Source organism: Prionailurus viverrinus, chromosome C1 (genome assembly GCF_022837055.1).
Source record: "Prionailurus viverrinus isolate Anna chromosome C1, UM_Priviv_1.0, whole genome shotgun sequence".
Classification (NCBI taxonomy): Eukaryota; Metazoa; Chordata; class Mammalia; order Carnivora; family Felidae; genus Prionailurus; species Prionailurus viverrinus.
This window is the reverse complement of record NC_062568.1, coordinates 78,204,593-78,224,321: the sequence shown is the minus strand read 5'-3', so window position 1 is coordinate 78,224,321 and position 19,729 is coordinate 78,204,593. Positions and strand designations below refer to the sequence as shown.

Sequence of the window (19,729 nt, the reverse complement as noted above, 5' to 3'; positions counted from 1 at the left end):
GAAATACTTTAATCCTCTGGCATCTCATAACCCTCCCCTCCTTTTTTTATGAAATAATTTTGGGACCCATTCATATCTTTTACTGCCCTCTCAACTGGTTTACATGAGAAGGAAAAATAATTACATAAGTGGTTCCCTTGACTTTATATTTCATGGACCAGAAAATTTCAAAATATACTTTATTGTGCATTTTATATACTGCAAAGAATGCTGGAGAAAAATAAGATTTTTATCTTATTAATTCATAAAAGAGGACATTTTATGCTTGAAGGTAGTTGTCATTTCATAAGAAAACTACTTTGGATGGCATACATTTATCTTTAGGAGGTGTTCAGAAATCCTTGCTCCTAGTACAATTAAATAGTTACTCAGAGTAGCAAAACAGAGCTGCTATTTTTTTTCTTTCTCTAAAGCATCCTCCTTATTAAATGAATTAAAAACCTGAACTTGGGAGTCTTAGTGATCTATTTCCTTTTTTTTTTTTTAAACACTTCAATTATATGTGTATTTGCAGATAATCATCTAATTTCTAGTCTAGAGATCAGTCACCTAAGGATAGAGCTTTTTGGAACCCATTATCTGGGCTACTCCCTAGATCTACAAAAACTCAATTAGATTGTGATCCACCCAGCTATCTTATAAAATTTTTAAGCGTTCATATATGAATACTGTCAACCAAAGCAAGCTATAGTAGCTTGGTAACCATAGTTACATTACTAAGAAATACCAAATTGTTAGGGACAGATATAAATAAAGAATGCCAAGACAGAATTCATGAATAAATAAATATTATAGACTTCATAGAAATAGAACTTTAAAAAGTTTATCCATCCTTTACTTGGCTAATTCTTTTTGTTATATACTAGTTTTTTTTTCTTTTTTAACAGAGAAAGAGAAACCCTCAAAAAGGAGTATTTTTTTTAAAGACACATTTCAAATGTGGAATTTGAATCAGAAGGACAACTGAAAAGTAGCTTTTCTTGTCCTTGTCTCCAACAAAACCACCACTGTTTTTGTGATTACTTCCAGAAGGGGGAAAAATTCTAAGCCAACACCCAGCATGTCTGCTGATGTATTTATTAAGTATGCCCAGAAAGGATCTTAGCATATATACTGTTTTGTTCCTTGCTGTACAGTGTTTTTGGGAATCTTTCCTTATCAGTCCAGGTTTACCCCCACATTTTTTAAGAGCTGCATGGTACTGTTAAAGCAATCCCTACTGATGGAAACTTCCCACTTCCAGTGTCTTGGCTGTTACTACTTGAAACGGAATAAAATTCTGCTGGACTCTGTAGTCTGGTGGTCATAATTTAGTTACCTGACCTGATAGCAGACCATGCTTGGTTTTGTTTCTCTTTACAGAATCATAAAATACTAGTTCATAAAGTTAATGAATAAGTACTGTTTGCTTTCAACATCTTTTTCAGGTTGGTACCCGGAGGTATATGGCTCCAGAGGTATTAGAGGGTGCTATAAACTTCCAAAGGGATGCATTTTTGAGGATAGATATGTACGCCATGGGATTAGTCCTGTGGGAACTGGCTTCTCGCTGTACTGCTGCAGATGGTAAGGGAAAAAATATTTTTTAAAAAGATATGCCTACTGCCTACTACACATGTACGAAAAGGGATGATTACACTCAAGGTATTATGTTAAAGTACAAAATTTTTTTTTAGGTAGACTCCAGGTCTCCAGTAGCTTAAAGAGAATTCAGGAGGCAGGGGATGAGGGCAGGCTGGAGAGGGAAGGTATTGATTGATATGTATTGATCTTTACCATTGCCAGGTGTTTTGCCGGGCACTTCACATATGTCTAGCTTATTTCCTAAAATGACTTTGGAGGTAGTTACTATCTTAGTTTTACCAGTGAACAATTTGAGTCTCAAATTTTAAGTAGAAATTAAGCAGATTGTCAGTTTTAGCTTCAAGGTGGTACATGGTAAAACCTAGATTTGAAACTCTGATCCAGATGTAGGGACAGGGCTGCTACTTTTGTAGGTCCTGCAGGTCCTGCCTGCCCTCAGGTTCCAAAGTCAAGTTTCATGGCAAGAGGAGATGGATGAAGAAGAGCTGGGGGATTTTCCGTCCCAAGTCACTCACAGCTGAGTCTGTTCATCACTCCCATGATGCCCAAAATATACCTAACCAGATGGAATTTACAGTCTGTCCTCCATGACAGAATTGAGCATGCCTTTGGATATACCATAGGTTAAATTCTGCCTCCTAAAAGCATTGAAAGTCTGAGCTGATGTAGACATTATTGTGAACACCAGCTGCATATCACACTGGTTCTAAAAGATTCTTATTCTTTGTTTTTGTTATTTAAATCCTTGTTCAAGTCATAAATATTTGCACTGATTGATTATAAACTTGCATACTATATTCCTGGTGTGAGAAAATTAGTCCTTAGTTCTTCTCATAAGGCCTCTATTCTCTTCAATTGTGTTACAGCACTTTCTTTTGGTTGTGCAGATACAAGGCAAACATCTTGACAAATGTATATTAGCTTGATCTTTTTAAATTTATAATTACCTAAAAACTTCCTGCAGATTGTGAAAGACCATAGAAGAAACTGTAGAGTACTTAACCAACTTAACCTGTGTTTGTAAGAATATTTTCCGAGTGCTTTAATGGTTTCTCAGTGTAGGACAGACTACCTGTGGTACATGAAATTTGATTTGGGGTACTGCATTGTTTTGTTTTTTTTTTAATTATTTTTAAATGTTTATTCATTTTTGAGAGACAGAGTGGGAGCAGGGAAGAGGCAGAGAGAGGGGGAGACACAAAATCCAAAGCAGGCTCCAGGTGCTGAGCTGTCAGCACAGAGCCTGATGTGGGGCTCAAACCCACAGACTGAGATCATGACCTGAGCCAAAGTTGGATGCTTAACCGACTGAGCCACCCAGGTGCCACTGGGGTACTGTGCTTTTAAAGGGAACTTGGTAGAGTGCTCAGGAATGGACAGCCATTCATTCTTTTAAGATCAGGGGTTTGGCATGGGAGTTGATCCAGACCTAGGAAAGTTTGAAGCAATTTGGATATAATTCTAGCTTAGAAGTTCTGTGCAAGGAAGAGTAAGCTTTAACGTTCAGTGTAGGTTGGCTCAAAGTGGAAGAGGAGGTATGTTTATTACGTGCATTTATAGAAGCAGAAGTAGGTTGGATGGCAGATACTCTAGGAAAATATATTTCATAAGAACTTTAATAATATGAACACTCCAAATCAAATCATTAGATATGGTGTTATGGGGGATGTACAAGGCCCTGCCCTTAAGTAATGTGCAGTCTAATTACGGGGATAAAATATACCCTGGACAATTAACTCTAGAGTAAGGTAAGTGTGAACGGTCCAGCTCCATGCTCAGTACGTACATATCCAGTGAGTTATTTTGGATGAATATAATACCTGAGAAATGTAAAGGAGTGATATGGGAGTTTAGAAGAATGAAAAATGCTTTTTTTCTGGGTAGAGGGGTTATCAGAGAAGTTTTTATGAAAAATGAAAAGGGCAGATGCTGACACTTCTTTTTTTTTTTTTTTTTTAATTTTTTTTTTTCAACGTTTATTTTTGGGACAGAGAAAGAGCATGAACGGGGGAGGGGCAGAGAGAGAGGGAGACACAGAATTGGAAACAGGCTCCAGGCTCTGAGCCATCAGCCCAGAGCCTGACTCAGGGCTCTAACTCAGGGACCGCGAGATCGTGACCTGGCTGAAGTCGGACGCTTAACCGACTGCGCCACCCAGGCGCCCCTGCTGACACTTCTTAAATGCTTTTGCATGTGCTATGAAATACTTACAGATTCAGGCTAAGTCTGAAATGGGGCAGGAGGGGATGGTGTGAACACTGCTAAAGTGAGTGCTGTAAACTTTAAAATCAGCAACTCTCAGACTTTAATATGTACTGAACTCCTGGTAAAGTTCATGTTCTGACTCAGTAGGTCTGGGCTGGAGCCTGCTATTTACATTTCTTACAAGCTACTAGTTGGTGCCAGTGCTGCTGACCTGTGGACTGTAGCAGGAGCGGAATAGACCCTCTAGAATGCCAATACTCTGAGGCATTGGAAGCGCTCAAGCAGACACAGCCATCCAGGCATTGAGGGAGGAGTCTTCCATATAGACAGGGTGGAGTTAGATGTTAGATGGCCTTCTTCTCTCCAGGAGTCTCTCTCCAGGAGTATCTGTTACAAGGTTTAGGTCTATATAGGAAATTGCTCTTCAGTGACTGGTTTCCTTCAAGGGCAGGTCAGTAGTACAGTGATTGAAAGCACATACTTTGGAGTCATGCAGAGATGACCCCATCAAATGGTGGATTCAAATTCCAGCTCCACCACTGAATGCTGTTGTGTAAATCATGAACTTTTCCGAGCTTCTTTCCTATCTGTAAAATAGAGGTAATGCTCCCTTCACTGCATAGAGGTAAAATGTAAGTAAATGACATATGTGAAGTTCCTATTTAGGATAAGTGCTTATAAGATTATTAATTCGTAACTGCATTTTCCTATTTGAGTATGCCTAAAAGGAACCGTTTATTTTGTTGAATAAATCATCTGTGAAGGCACATTCTGAAGACTGGTTGGGAACCCTATTTGGAGAGTATGTTTGTGATTTTTTAAAAACTATTCTTGGCAGCTCTTTTGAGGGCAAAGAGGTGTGACTCTCAGGTACATAGTTGTGCAGGCGGAGTGTGGGCGGGGGGGAAGGGGCGGTTAGGGTGTGTCATAGAGTAAAGATTGTTAGAAGACATTGCCCCAAATTGTCAGAAATGGAAGCGCCACTGTTTACCCATCTGATTTGAATTGTAAGAAGTACCTTAAAGGGACATTATAGCCTTGATTTGCAAATATTGATGGGGAAGTTCCCTTTGTCCTATATACATATGGAGATTGGCATTCCTCATTCGGTAGATAAGAAAGCTCCTTTACGGAATCCTTAGCAGGTTTACTTGCCAAATCATGGAGTTTTTGATTTCTCCTAAATTAGCATTTGGGTCAAACTGTGGCAGTAGTTGAGTCTGTTTCTCTCCTGTCATTATAGCATGTTAACAGTTGGGAAAAGGTGATACAGAGTATGTTTCAGAAAATTTGTTCCAGTTTGGAAGTCAGGAAGATTTGAATTAAAATGACTTTTTTTCTTTACATTTCAGGACCTGTAGATGAATACATGTTGCCATTTGAGGAGGAAATTGGCCAGCATCCATCTCTTGAAGATATGCAGGAAGTTGTTGTGCATAAAAAAAAGAGGCCTGTTTTAAGAGATTATTGGCAGAAACATGCTGTAAGTTATACAGTAGCTTTTCATTAGAAATTCCAGTAAAATGCTTTTCAGAGAATGATTTCTATCTCTGCACAGTTTTCTTCTGGGAGGATTTTCTGGGGAGGTTATATTCATACAGGATATTCTATCTAGAGTTCTGGAAACAAGAGAATTTTAGAGCTATGAGGGAAGACGGTAAAGTCATAGAGCCTAAGGCGGCTCTCATTGCTGTGGTCCTACGAGTTTGTATCCTATTTGGAAAGCTTCCCAGGGGGAAGGAGTACCTGACACTGAGCGTGTGGATACTGGGGTAACCTTGATGATCACCACCTAATGCTAGATTTAAAAGGGAAGCCGTTTTCTGCTCTCCATGTTTTGATTTGGGATTGGGATATATTCAGGTTAAGAATGCTCTAAAACTAGAGACTTAGATAGGTGCAGAATGGAACAGTATTGCCCTCATTATTTTGGTCCAAATATAACTGGAAACGTCGATAAAATCAGGTAGAGTATCTCGAGGATGCTTTTCTAATATTTTTTTCTATTTAACTACAAGACAGAAATGCTGATATTAAGAAAACAACAAAAATTGGTTTAAAAAAATACACCTTAGTTTTGAATCCAGTTCAAGGGTTAGCATCAAATTGACCTGGTTTATAAGCAATGGATAGGGATTTTTTTTTTTTTTTTTTTTTAATTTTTTTTCAACATTTTTAATTTATTTTTGGGACAGAGAGAGACAGAGCATGAACGGGGGAGGGGCAGAGAGAGAGGGAGACACAGAATCGGAAACAGGCTCCAGGCTCTGAGCCATCAGCCCAGAGCCCGACGCGGGGCTCGAACTCCCGGACCGCGAGATCGTGACCTGGCTGAAGTCGGACGCTTAACCGACTGCGCCACCCAGGCGCCCCAAGGGATTTTTTGAATTAAAAATACCTAATTACCTGCTGTGATAGTCTCCATTGTTAAGAAGTTTGATTTTTTTAATGCTTTTCTTCGGTTTCCTGCATATAATAGATATTCATAAGTGGATGTTGACAAATAATATCAAACTTGGCTAATCTTGAACTTTCTTTGACTCACATAAATAGCAATTTCTTTTTGGAAATATTACTGTTTGCTATTAGAAAACAAATTTTGTGTGTATGTTTTTCCTTTTTAGGGAATGGCAATGCTCTGTGAAACGATAGAAGAATGTTGGGATCACGATGCAGAAGCCAGGTTATCAGCTGGATGTGTAGGTGAAAGAATTACTCAGATGCAAAGACTTACAAATATCATTACTACAGAGGACATTGTAACAGTGGTCACGATGGTGACAAATGTTGACTTTCCTCCCAAAGAATCTAGTCTATGATGGTTGCACCATGTGTACACACTGAGAAACAGGACTCTGAACTGGAGCTGCTAAGCTAACGAAACTGCTTACAGTTTATTTTCTGTGAGAAATGTGTAGGATGTCTCCCGGACACGTCAAGATGACCCTCATTTGAAAATGTGGCTCTGGGAGACGTACAGCATTGCCTGCAGCAGAGACGTGAAGGACGTGAGACTAAGAAAAGTTGCAGACTCTAAAGAAACTTTTGAAAAAGTGTACATGAAGAACATGACCCTCTCCAAATCAAGGGTCTTTTGGACCTGGCTAATCAAGTGTTTGAAAACTGACATTGGATTTCTTAATGTCTGTCAGAAGACACTAATTCCTTAAATGAACTACTGCTATTTTTTTTTTTTTTTAAATCAAAAACTTTTCATTTCAGATTTTAAAAAGGGTAACTTGTTTTTATTGCATTTGCTGTTGTGTTTCTATAAATGACTATTGTAATGCCAATATGACACAGCTTGTGAATGTTTAGTGTGCTGCTGTTCTGTGTACATAAACAAAGTCATCAAAGTGGGGTACAGTAAAGAGGCTTCCAAGCATTACTTTAACCTCCCTCAACAAGGTATACCTCAGTTCCACGGTTGCTAAATTATAAAAATTGAAAACACTAACAAAATTTGAATAATAAATTGATCCATGTTTTCTAACAAGGTATTACAAATTCACTGTGTTATTTAAGAAAAAAAGGTAAGCTATGCTTAGTGCCAACACTAAGTGGCCATTTGTAAAGCAGTGTTTTAGCTTTTCTTGTGCTAGCTTGTAATTTAAGGAAAAAAAAAGTGCTGTTTTTTGAAATGAAAAAATGATGTCATTTCCCCCTTCTTCCCATGTTTTAAAGCTTCATCTTCTATCCAGTTCCCAAATTATTGCATACTTACCTAAGTATTTTTTTTTTTTTAAGGTGTGCTGTGTTTGGGGAATATTTGAAAATTTAAAGCATGATTTAAATTTTTTAAAGTGAGCTGTGACACTGGAAAGCTCTTCATTTTTATTCTTTTAAAATAGATTTTTTTCCTATTTATATATGTAAAATTGTAGTGTATTTCTTTTCACCAAACAGTGTGTGGGACATTCTTTATCACTGTTTAAGGATCACCTCAGGAAGTGTCATTACCCAGAATTCCTCACTCTCTGCTTTGAGACTTGTAACTTTATCACTATATTTCTGCTTGGTGCCATCTTGTCAGAGTAATATTTGATGTCTGTGATACATGAAGAATTATCCTAGGATAGAGGTTTTAAATTTTAAGCACAGATTTCAGATGTTACTGCTTTAAAAAAAAAAAATCAGGGATAACAAGTTAAACTTACAAACTTAAAATATGCAATGACATTTAGAGGTAACCCATGTTGATATAGGTAATATAACCTAGCCTCTTCCCATAAATTGCTTTCACAACTATGATATTTAGAATAGTTTCCTTGATAAGAAAATGGAACTGATGGTAGGTAGGTGCCAAAGTGCTTTTCAAAACACTATTACATTAGAATATAATTGGATTCTTCCTCAAATTTATACAGGCCAAAGTAAAACATTAATTTCCTGAATTTCTAGATTACTGACCAACAAATAGCCAGTATTATGCTATGTACTTTTGTCAGGTCATTTAAAAATCCATACATTAATTTTATACAAGAATTTTTTACATGTCACTATCAGGAGCTCACTGTGAATGTATTATCTTCAAATGGCTATTTAACCACACAGTACACTACGTTTTACATATAATGTGCACTTAATCTCTGGGAATAATAAATTATATTATTTATAGATAATGCATAGGTCAACAGACTCTAAGCAGGGAGGGAAAGAAGAGTAATAGCATTGTTGTCTGTGTGCCACACACCATACAGAATTTTGTGCTCTTGGGTCACATATATACCCAAGTTTTCATTGTATTCCTAAGAATTCCCATTTCAATGTTGAGTTTCACCTCTTTATTTCAAAAAGTACTTGACATCTCAATTTCTTGATTTCGTTTTACTTCCACTTTGAAATACCAAGATGGGAAAATGACAACGTTCATAACATGGAAACTGTCAATCTCCTGAAGACCAATTTCTACCTGTTCTAAACATTTAATTCTATTTTTAAGAGTAAAAAAAAAAAAAATAAAATCAAAACAAAAACAAGGAATATTATGAATGTTTGGCTTATGTGAGCACTTGAGATAAATTTTATAAGATCAGTTATTTTCTCTTCATGTTAGAAAACATTTTTAGAAATCCTGGGTATTATACTTAACTCTAGCTAACCAACTTTAAAACTTGTATCCTTTTGAAAACTATATTAATAGAAAAACACTTTTTATAAGCAGTAAAATAAGAATGTTCCAGTGACTACCTGTCCTGATACCTAGTCTTGTTAAAACTTTCTTTTGCAGGGCATTTTCATGTTAGGTTTACAGTCAGCGCAGAGTGGGCAAGCTTACAAAAGGTTTGAGCTAGGGATACTGAAAAATAGATCCAAGAATGAGAAAAACGATGACTTCTTTGTTTTGGGGTGAAATGAGACCCCAGTATTTTTTTCCTCATGTGTATGGTGCTCTTTATGATTCGTCTTGTATTTTGCCTTTCTGATACCCATCAGAACTGCTGCTCTTCCACTCTTTAACCTTGCCCAAATCTCCGCGTAAGGAATGCTTTATGATCAACTGCCCTAGGACTGATGGATTAACCAGTGTTTGGCTTTATTCGAAGTCTATGCCCTGCACAGCTCTTGTATGTATTTTAGATGCTAGGAAGTTTTTAGCATGTGAAGTGTGACTCTCGTTTGAATGTTTATTACAGGTACCTTGTGAATTCCAGAACAGAGACTGTGCCTCACAATTGTTGCTCCCATGAACTTGCACTATCTTTCATGGTGATGTTTTAAAAATACAATCAGGAAAACAAAACAAAAGGAGTTTGGAATTTAAAGTAGAATCATCTGTCATCAAATTTAAAAAGAACCTCTTCTTCCTCCTTTCCTCAACCCTAAGTAACAGCTACATTTAAGTAAAATGCAGGTGGGTAGGGGAAAAAACCCTGGCCAGATGATAGTTTAAGTGGAATTAAACTGATTACTATTTTAGAAAAAATGCTTCTCCACAAATATTTTCCAGTTTCTCTTTTTTACCTTTTTAAAAAATTACTTTTTAGAAACATTTGGTATAATGTGCATAAAATTATTTACTGATTTATGGGCAAAATGATACAAGTAGCATCTTGATTGAACATCATTTACCTCAGATATTCAACCAGCAGTACATTTTTTATGCAGTCTCAATCCATATCCTATTTGTTACCTCTCAAAATATTGGTAAGCAATTATTTTAGCTTTACTCTGTATTTCTTGTCAGTGTTTTGGGCACAGGTTGTTGTACTACTGTCAAATTGTACTTGCTATTTTTTTCTGCAAGTATTTAACAAAAAGCTAAAAAAAAAAAAAAAAAAGCCCCATAAAACCCCACCTTGGATAAGTGATTGTTAAATATTGTACAAATAAAATGTATGCTATCCCCATTCCATCCCCGAGTTAAATAAAAAAAAAAAAAAATGAATATCGTATTATTTGCTTATGCAGTTTTCCTTTTGCTATACATTCTTTTTGTTTTGTTTTTGAGAGAGACAGAGTGCTCGTGGGGGAGGGGCAGAGAGAGAAGGAGACACAGAATCTGAAGCTGCTCCAGATTCTGAGCTATATCAGCAGAGCCCAACGGGGGGGGGGGGGGGGGGGGGGGGGGGCTCAAACTCACAAGCTGTGAGATCATGACCTGAGCTGAAGCCAGATGCTTAACCGACTGAGCCACCCAGGCGCCCCTACATTATTCTTAAAGAGGGGAAAAGTAGCTCTGTAATATGGTGAGGCTCACACCTTGAGATATGCAAGAATGGAGATAGTGGTGAAAGAAGGCAAGTTTATCAAGGGTGGCATTTCCCTCCTTTATTGTCTAAGCAGACTGCATTCCCATGAAAGTTTGTGTGTTGGTCCTGCCAGTTTTAGGAAACCAGAGGCTAGCTCGCATTGGTTATACAGAGACAGAAAAATGTGGCTTAGGAAATAATCATCAAAGATATAAACTACACTTCCTAAGGGTATATCCATTCTACTGCATGAAAGAATTCTGGCATTTTCACTTAGGGTAATCAATCAGTAAGAGTAATTGTCAAGCTAGCTTTGACATTTTTGTTACCAAGGCTTTTGTTTATCCTGTGGCTTTCAAAGGAAAGGGGAATAGAAAGCACCAAATTGAGTGTCACAGTTCACTCCAATGAGTTCTCAGTATTTTTGAGGGTAAAGGTGAAGGAAAGGACATTTAAGTAATGGTGGTTTGAAACAACCTGCACTGCCTTCTAAACCAAATGAAAATGCAAACTATGGTGGAATATGCACTGAATCTCTACCGAAAGATTGAAATTATTTTTCACAGTGTATTCTCCCAAACTGATTCAAAAGTTGATAGATGGTATATACTCAACATACACAGCATTATGATATACTAAGTTTGGACCAACAGGTTTTAATTCCTCAGAGCCATTCACAAGCATGTGCACGTGAACTGGAGAGGTGTTTTGTTTTGAATAAGATCCTGTTTCGGATAGGGCACTGGAGGGATCACACTGAGGCCTCTAAAACTCTTCCCCACCTGTTTTCCAATCTGATGACCCATGGAGCTCATGTATTTTTGTGCTGTTAAAAGGCTACATGACTCTAGTATGTGAAGAAAATATCCTTAAGCCTTATTTGTTAATATTCTTAAAATTTTTTTCACTAAAGCTTTTCAGATTTTTTTATTGATGATGTTTTAAGCAATTTAAGAGATGGACCTTAATGTTTTTCCCAGTACATCTTAGCTTCTTTGTATTAGGGAATACAGAAAGGGGAACATCAACACTCCTCCTCTCAATGCCTTTCTAACGTAGGCATGTTTTATTTGTATGACCTTTGCTAACATTTTTTTTTTCTAATTTGCTTTTAAGAACTGTTTCACTGAGAATGATGTATAATATGTATGTTATATATATAAATATATAATCTGTATACCTGGATGTTGATGGAGCTTCTGTAGGTCTTATGTATCCAGGAAGGCAGATGAGAGCTTCCAGCCTTTTAGTGGCATGTTAAAAAAGCTAGTAATTTGCAATCTTAAAATCAAGTTCTTTAGGTGCTTTCTTTCACAATGAGTGCCTTTAAGGCAGATAATACTTCCCTAAAATAGTTCAGAAATTTTTCTTAAAGGGAAAACTTAAGCTCAAGTGAAAAATCCTTGCTTCTAGTTAATAGTGATGCTACCATGCTATGTATTTTGGCAAAATATCTCCTAAAAATCCGTAGACTATTGCATAGAACCAGTATGCAAGCCTTACCTTTACTGAGACACTGCTGAAAAGTAAATGACAGTGATCTGAAGACTGAGAAGGCAGGGAAGGACCAGCTATGTCTGCAAAAAAATAGGTTGAACTGAAGAGCTACTTTTATGCACAGAAATCTTACATTCCATTCTTCATCTGCTATTTCTTAAAAACCAGATAAGTCATTTCTTACAGCATACTTTAAAAAATATGTGCCAAAACTTGTTAATGCATTTTAGCTCTTGATGGCAGGGCTTTGGTGTCAGTCAAACCTGAGTTGAATTCCAGGATCTGTCCATCATTCTCTACCTCTGTGATTCTGAACACTGCCACTACCATGTTTTCTTAACAGAACCGGAATATCATAGGGCGTTTGATATTTTAAAAGGTTTATGAACTATACAAGCATATGGACTGTCTACTGTAAACCTTCCATGAAAACAATAGGCAATTAAATATTCTTGAATAAAGGAAGTCACTAACTTACTAAATTTCATTTTAAACATATACCTGTATTAATTCCTGGACTCCTGAATTTATGAGGTAAGCATTCTCCACATTCGCTTTAGGGATTTTTGATACAAATATATTTACCTGATAGTGCCAAACACTTCCCATTAATTGTGAGAATGTTTTTCCAGGCATTTCCTAAAGTCCCTATTAAAAAGACACATTCTAAATTCTGATCCTTTGGGCCTATGACAGGTGCAAGAATATGCCTGGTAAAAAAAATTCTACAAGGCATTCTTCTATAAATGATGTAAGTACCACTTTTGAGAAGCCTGGAAGAAAACGTTCAAACTTTTCTCTTTTCTCTTCCATGTGAACCATCTTATGGCCAAACTGGTCAGTATCCTGAGCTAGAAAACCTGGGTCTGGGACAGAAACCAAAAATTCCATGGACAGAGAAAAACAATGCAGCACTTCCCATTGGATAAAAAGATTACTCATTATTACACCACAACTCTTACCATTGTTTCTTTACTGCTTTAGGGTTTGTGAAAAACACTTGGCTGCTGGGTTGGAACGAACTATTCAAATATATATGCCACATAAATACTTGACAAGTGTTAAATAAGCATATGGTTCATTTCCTAAAACAGTCACATTTATTTCTTTGAACTCTTACAATATAATCTAAACCACTGGAATTATAAATCATGTAACTGTTCATGATTCAAAGGCAAGACACAGCCAAGACCTACATGTATAACAGTCTCCCATAAATACAAAAATACAGTTTTATAAATATAAAAAAATGTAATAACATATCTTGTTAAAGGAAAACAGCTTTTAGTTCCTTAGAGAAGTATGCCTGAAACTCCATAAGTGAAGCCACTGGTTATGTTCATAACCAGCTTAGCGAGGATGTTGCCCACTGCCTAACATCTGTAGGACAGTTGGGGTATTTCTGCAAAGCATTCATAATTTGAGTATTATCCAAAAGTAGTTTCATCAGCTGGTACTCTCTCTGTGTATTTACTGAAGTTCTTTCCATGGGCCTTATTAATTCTAATTGTTGTAAGTGTTCAAAAGCCTGAAAGATGAAAGAAACAGTGTAAGTTGAATAGAGGAAGCAAAATAACAACATTAATCCAGTAAACAATTAGGTTTGTGGTCAGTCAGTTATAGAACAGAGTACCAGGAAACAAAACTTAATAGAAATCAGTAGGGTTCAAAACAACTCTCATCAACCTCATAAAAACTCCATGTATCAGGTGAAGCAGAGTCAAATATACAGTTCTGTCCCTGCACTGTTGAATGTGAACAGGGCAAACTCTAATTCACTCTGCACAATATGGTTTTTCTTCCAAACCTCATTCGATATCTAACACCTAATAGTACTTAAGATAAAGGAAGGGCTTTTAGTTCTCTCTAAAAACCCAACATCTGATGCCATAACCTGTAAAAAAGTCCCTTTCTTCCACCTTTCCCTCTAATAGTGTTGTCTACTGTTTCATCTCACCTCTAACATTCATGTATTATGTCTTTTCTCACCCTGATTATTGTTTTAGGTATTTTATTAGTGTATGAAAAAAAAGAAACCATTAATGACTACTAACCATTAAATACTGACACATTGAAAAAGATTTTGGAACTTTCTATTTCTATTCTATTGTGAAAAAATATCAAATATATACTTTATGTATCATAAGAATTCTTCCAATGAAAAGAAAAATAGACACCAGTCATTTCTGAAAATGAGAAAATATCGGCTGCAGGCATTATTGGGGCTGAATAAAATTGAGAGCTAAAATATTTCTAGGCAGCAAATATTTTATTTAAAATGTAGAAACAAGCAGCTACAAAATTGCTCGTAAGAATTTAAATGTTCATGTAACCTTTTCTACTCACAGAAAACTATCACACAAACATGGACATTAGAAAGGGGGGAAAACCAACCTCCGGTAGGCTAAACACACTTTTTCTGTTGTTTTGAAGAAATGGCAATGCTCTGTAATCACATTTTTTAGCTGGTAGAAGAAATAAAATTCTGACCACTAAGAATGATAAAAGACTTACGGGTCCACTGCTTTTAAAAAAACAAACAAACAAGGGGTGCCCGGGTGGCTCAGTCACCTAAGCGTCCGACTTGGGCTCAGGTCATGATCTCACAGTTTGTGGGTTCAAGCCCCGTGTAGGGCTCTGTGCTGACAGCTCAGAGCCTGGAGCCTGCTTTGGATTCCCTGTCTCCCTCTCTCTCTCTATTCCTCCTCCCTCACCCACGATCTCTCTCAAAAATAAATAAATGTTAAAAAAAAATATATATATATATATGTGTATACACACACACACACACACACACACACACACACACACACACATTTAAAAAAAAGAGAAAAAAAATGCTTTTTCGCAGAAAGTCCTTTAGAGCTGCGTTGTCCAGTAAGGTAACCACACAGGGCTACTGCTATTTGTGGAACTTGGTTTTGAATTTTTTTTAATTAAATCATGTAATTAAGTTTAATTTAAAATTTGATAGTCAAGCTGATTAGAAAATTTTAAGTTTGGAACAATTTCAGAATATAAATCTACTTCAGCTACAAATTTTAAGCAATCTAAACAGCAAGTATTTCCAATGCATATTTAGTGAATTAAGATGTGTTTTAAGTGTAAACACACATGAAATTTTTAAAATGTAATACCTAAGAAAACATAAAAATAGTTTATTAATAATCTTCTACACTGATAATAGGTTAAAATATTTTCATATATTAGGTTAAATAAAATTTATAATTAAAATTAATTTCACCTTTTTAACATTTTTGTTGCTACTAGAAAATCCAAAATTACACTGTGAGTCATGTATTTCTGGTGGACAATGGAATGCTCTAATAAAGTTCCTCAAGTTTTAAAACTTACTCCAACTCCTAATAACACTTTGTATGTCCTCACTATCCCATGAAATTTTGTCCTTTAGTTTCTTAATGGCTAATATCTGCATTTTTGTCTTTCTACTGCTAAGATTACAAATCCAACCCTTGGATTGTAAAGGGACAGAGTTTTATTGATGCATTTGATGAACTGCAATATACAGTTCTTTGCAAGATGCAGTGCTAGAAACAGACAGTAGAGGGCAGTATATTCCCACAAACTGGGAAACCATTGGCTGCTTTCTTCAGAATTCAAACATTTCATTTTGAGATCATTTTGGTCTGTTACGCAAAAAAAAAAAAAAAAAAAAATCATATGGCAAATACCTAATGTTTCCAAATTAATAAGAGAGTAACTATGATATATACAATCAAATGATACAAAAATATACCTGACAGCAGAAAAATAACTATGAACTTCTTAAATCTTACCTTCATGACAACAGGTTTCTCAAAATTATAAACAGAATGGGCCTTCCTTTGAACAAACTTCTGAAACTCTGTACAGAAAGCAACAACAACATTAACACCTTCAAATAAGCAGTGAAGTAGAGTCAAAAAAACTACCAACATCTCATCTCACCATTATAGACCATTTGAAAATTAAAGGGCTCCTCTTCATAGATGTCATTTAAATGTTTCATTGCTATTATAAGACAGATTTCCAAGACTGAGAGACCTATAGTAAAAGGGAAACAAATTATGAGTTGTAGTTTTCTCACTGATCCAGAAGATTGAAATAACTGTCCTCTCAACAGAATGATAAAGTGAAAGACATTGTTTTGAGGGGTGGCAGGAGATCAAGACCTCTCCGAGGTTCAAATGTGTTTCAGTCACAATGACTTATACAATCCTAAGCAAGCTACTCACCCTTCCTGGGCTTAGCCTTCATATAAGCAAACTATGGATCTTCTTAAACTTATAGAGATGAGAGACAATATCATCAAGCACTTATCATATAGCCCATAGTAAACATAAACTGAAATGGCAATTATTATGTTTTAAATCACACAGCTTCCTTGAATATTGAGAGAAGTCCTAAACTCTTGGAAATTATATCTAAAAGTTTCTTTTCTGTTTCTAGACAGAAGAAAATTCATTAGATTCTTAAAAGGGATAGTGAATCCAAACTGGCTAAGAGCCAACTCTCTTTACTAGTACTCGATGCAATGTGAATCCTGCAATACAGTGTTAGCTGGACTTTCAATGTAGCAAGGGAGGTGCATCAAGTTTCCTTCACTTTAAATGGGAGTGATAATACCTTTTGCAGGGCTGAGTTAAAGGCTGTACGGATATATAAATAGTCTGTATCATACCCAATGTCAAGCATAATTTTGAAAGAATTCCATTATATAAACTTATAAAAAACAAATCAAGCAAGTTTCTCACCATGTACGATATTTGCTTTAGAGTCCATGCTACAGAACTGGTGGGCCTCCATCATATCTGCTGCAGTCATAAACGGGTGTGATGTTGTTACGCGATTTAAAGCAAGCATCTAGGAAAATGTGGATCAGAAAAACATTTACATCTAGGAAAATGTGGATCAGAAAAAAATACCTGGAGATATTACTGAACAAAATTTCTTAATCTGGAGTCTATTCTGAGAGTTAGTATTAATTGCTTGGGAAAGGTATTCTCATGCTTAGCTCTATTAAAATACAGTATTTCAGTACCAATGTCATGTAAGTCTATAAGGGCATAAAAAAAAGTTCTTGTTGTTCTCTATACCTCTTCCCATTTGCATATCTTATTTACCATTCCTCAAAAGAGAAGCATTTAAAAAGGAGTAAGGCAAGGAAGAGAGCCAAAATAGGTAAGATTACTATTCAAAGGTTATTTTGATTTCATGGGAAAATGGAGTAGGGGAATACCTGAGCTCACCTCCTCCCATGGACACACCAAAGCTGCAACTACATATAAAGCAACTCTGTGAATGCCCTGAAAACTAGCAGCTGAAGATATTTTAAAAAGCCACACTGCAAAGGGTAATAAAGGCAGAGATGCGGTTGGGGTAGGAACCAAATACCCAGTGCAGTGCCCCACAAGCAGGAGGGATGTCACTGGTGTAGAGGTCCTTCCTGAGGAGTGAGGGGTTCAAGCCCCACAGTGGGCAACTTCTGCCTTGGGTATCTGCACCAGGAAGACAAGCTTCCATAATGTCTGGCTTTGAAAATCAGTGGGGCTTAATTCTGGGAGAGCCAGAGGGCTACAGGACATGGAGACTCCATTCTTACAGACCCCATACGCAATTTCAATTGTTCAGAGGGAGCAGTCTGAAAATCGTCTGGGCCATACAAGAAGGTGCATTAACCAATTTAAGGTATGTGCTGGACGGGCAGGATTCTGTAGGAGCTTTCTTTGGGAATGGAAATGTTGGCAGAACTATTTTTCTTGTCTTCCTTCAGCTAAGCTCATTAGATACTTACAAGAGCCAGCCGTGGCACTATCCATCTACCTTGTTAGCACCACTATCCATGCCAAGGGCATTCCCCTGTGGAACAACCCCACCCAAATCACCCACCTAGTAGGTATCCCTTCCAAATGAGTCCTACTCAAGGAAAGAGGGAGCCAGCCCCACCCACCAGCAAGCACAGAAGAGTCATGGTGGGATCTCACAACCAGCCACACAGGGGCTGCCCCACCCACCTACCCTCAGCAGCTACAGTCTGCTCTCTCAGCCACGAGGGCCAGCTCCACCTGCACACACTGGTATGCCCGCAGTAGTTGTGGTGAGGCGCTGCAGCTATTTGGGCCAGGAGCCAGCCCTGACAAGTGTGCCCAGTAACAACAGGGGGGTGCAAGCAGCCCACATGAAACAGCCCTGAAAGCTCCAGTTCTAGTGACCAGAAAGGATTGTGTTTCTGGGCTCCAAGGATGCCTTCTACATGAGACCACACTACCTTTAAGACCAGGACATGTCGCTGACCTACCTACTATAAACAAACGCAAATTCAGACAAAATGAGGAGACAGAAGAATATGTTCCAAATGAAAAAAGACAGAACCTCAGAAAAAGAGCAAAACAGTATAATTAAGCAATCAGCCTGATAAAGACCTCAGAATAATGGTCATAAAGATGATCACCTAACTTGGGAGACGAGTGGACAAACTCAGCAAGAACTTCAACAAAGATATAAGAACAATAAAAAAGAACCAATCAGAGCTGAAGAACACAATAACTGAAATGAAAAATAAGCTAGAGGGAATCAACAAATTAAAAGATGCAGAAGAATGGATCAGTAATCAGAAAACAAGGTAATGGAAAGGACCCAAGCTGTACAGCAAAGAGGAAAAGGAATCTTAAAAATGAGGATACATTAAGGGACCACTAGGACACCAAGCATACTAATATTCACATTATAGAGGTCCCAAAAGGAGAAGAAAGAGAGTAGTGGGCAGAAAACTTATTTGAAGAAATCATAGCTGAAAACTTCCCTAACCTGGAGAAGGAAACAGACATCCAGGTCCAAGAAGTACAGAAAGCCCCAAAGAAGATGGAACCCAAGGAGGTCTACAATAAGACACATAATATTCAGAGTGCCGAAAGGAATAAACCTACAACAAAGAATATTCTACCTAACAAAATTATTATTCTGAATTGAGGAAGAGATAAAATTTCCAAGATAAAGTTAAAGGAGTTCATCACCACTGAACCAGCCTCACAAGAAATGTTAAAGGCACTGCTTAAAGCAATAAAGAAAAGAGCTCAAGAGGAATTTTTAAAAAATTTTGGGAAAAAAAATTCACTGGTAAAAGTGAACATATAGTAAAGGGAGGAGAGCAATCACTTATAAAGCTTGAAGGAAGGTTAAAAGACAAAAGTAATACAATCAACTATATCTATGATTAGTTAAGGCTTATATTAAAGGATGTAAAATATGAGACCAAACACATAAACTGTAGGAGTTGGAAGAGAGTTAACATGCAGTGCTTTTAAAATGCTTTTGAATTTAAACAACTACCAACTTAAAATAGATTAACATACAGTGTTATATTTATATATGTATATATATGTGTATGTGTGTGTGTGTATATATATATACATGTATATATGTACATATATACATATAAATACACCTCATGGCAATCACAAACCCAACACTTAAAACAGATACACAAAAAATAAAGAAACGAATCCAAACACTATACTAAAGAAGTCCTCAAATCGCAAGGGAAAACAGCAAGAGAAGAATAGAGAAGAACTACAAAAGCAACCAGAAAACAATTAACAAAAGAGCAATAAGTATATACCTATCAATAACCACTTTTAATGTCAATGGACTAAGTGTTCCAATTAAAAGACATAAATAAGGTTGCTGAATGATTAAAAGAAAAAAACAAAACAAGATCCATCTATATGCTGCCTACACAAGACTCACTTCAG

At 36.8% G+C, this 19,729-nt stretch overlaps 2 protein-coding genes across 13 annotated transcripts in view; one reads left to right on the top strand and one right to left on the bottom strand.

The window, feature by feature from the left end:
* Positions 1–10,111, top strand: part of ACVR2A (activin A receptor type 2A) — an 86,473-nt gene extending 76,362 nt beyond the window's left edge. For all 3 annotated transcript variants that reach the window (XM_047871606.1, XM_047871608.1, XM_047871607.1), the window contains 3 exons: positions 1,428–1,566; positions 5,142–5,272; positions 6,414–10,111. In XM_047871606.1, the coding sequence (XP_047727562.1) occupies positions 1,428–1,566; positions 5,142–5,272; positions 6,414–6,608 (465 nt within the window). In that variant the 3' untranslated portion in view covers positions 6,609–10,111. The remainder of the gene's footprint in view (positions 1–1,427; positions 1,567–5,141; positions 5,273–6,413) is intronic.
* A 2,944-nt stretch (positions 10,112–13,055) lies between these two features.
* The window catches only part of ORC4 (origin recognition complex subunit 4), a 79,856-nt gene continuing 73,182 nt past the window's right edge, over positions 13,056–19,729 (bottom strand). For all 10 annotated transcript variants that reach the window (XM_047872404.1, XM_047872400.1, XM_047872406.1 and 7 more), the window contains 4 exons: positions 16,733–16,841; positions 15,927–16,022; positions 15,776–15,843; positions 13,056–13,506 (listed from right to left, as the gene is read on the bottom strand). In XM_047872404.1, coding sequence (XP_047728360.1) covers positions 13,318–13,506; positions 15,776–15,843; positions 15,927–16,022; positions 16,733–16,841 — 462 coding nt within the window. In that variant the 3' untranslated portion in view covers positions 13,056–13,317. The remainder of the gene's footprint in view (positions 13,507–15,775; positions 15,844–15,926; positions 16,023–16,732; positions 16,842–19,729) is intronic.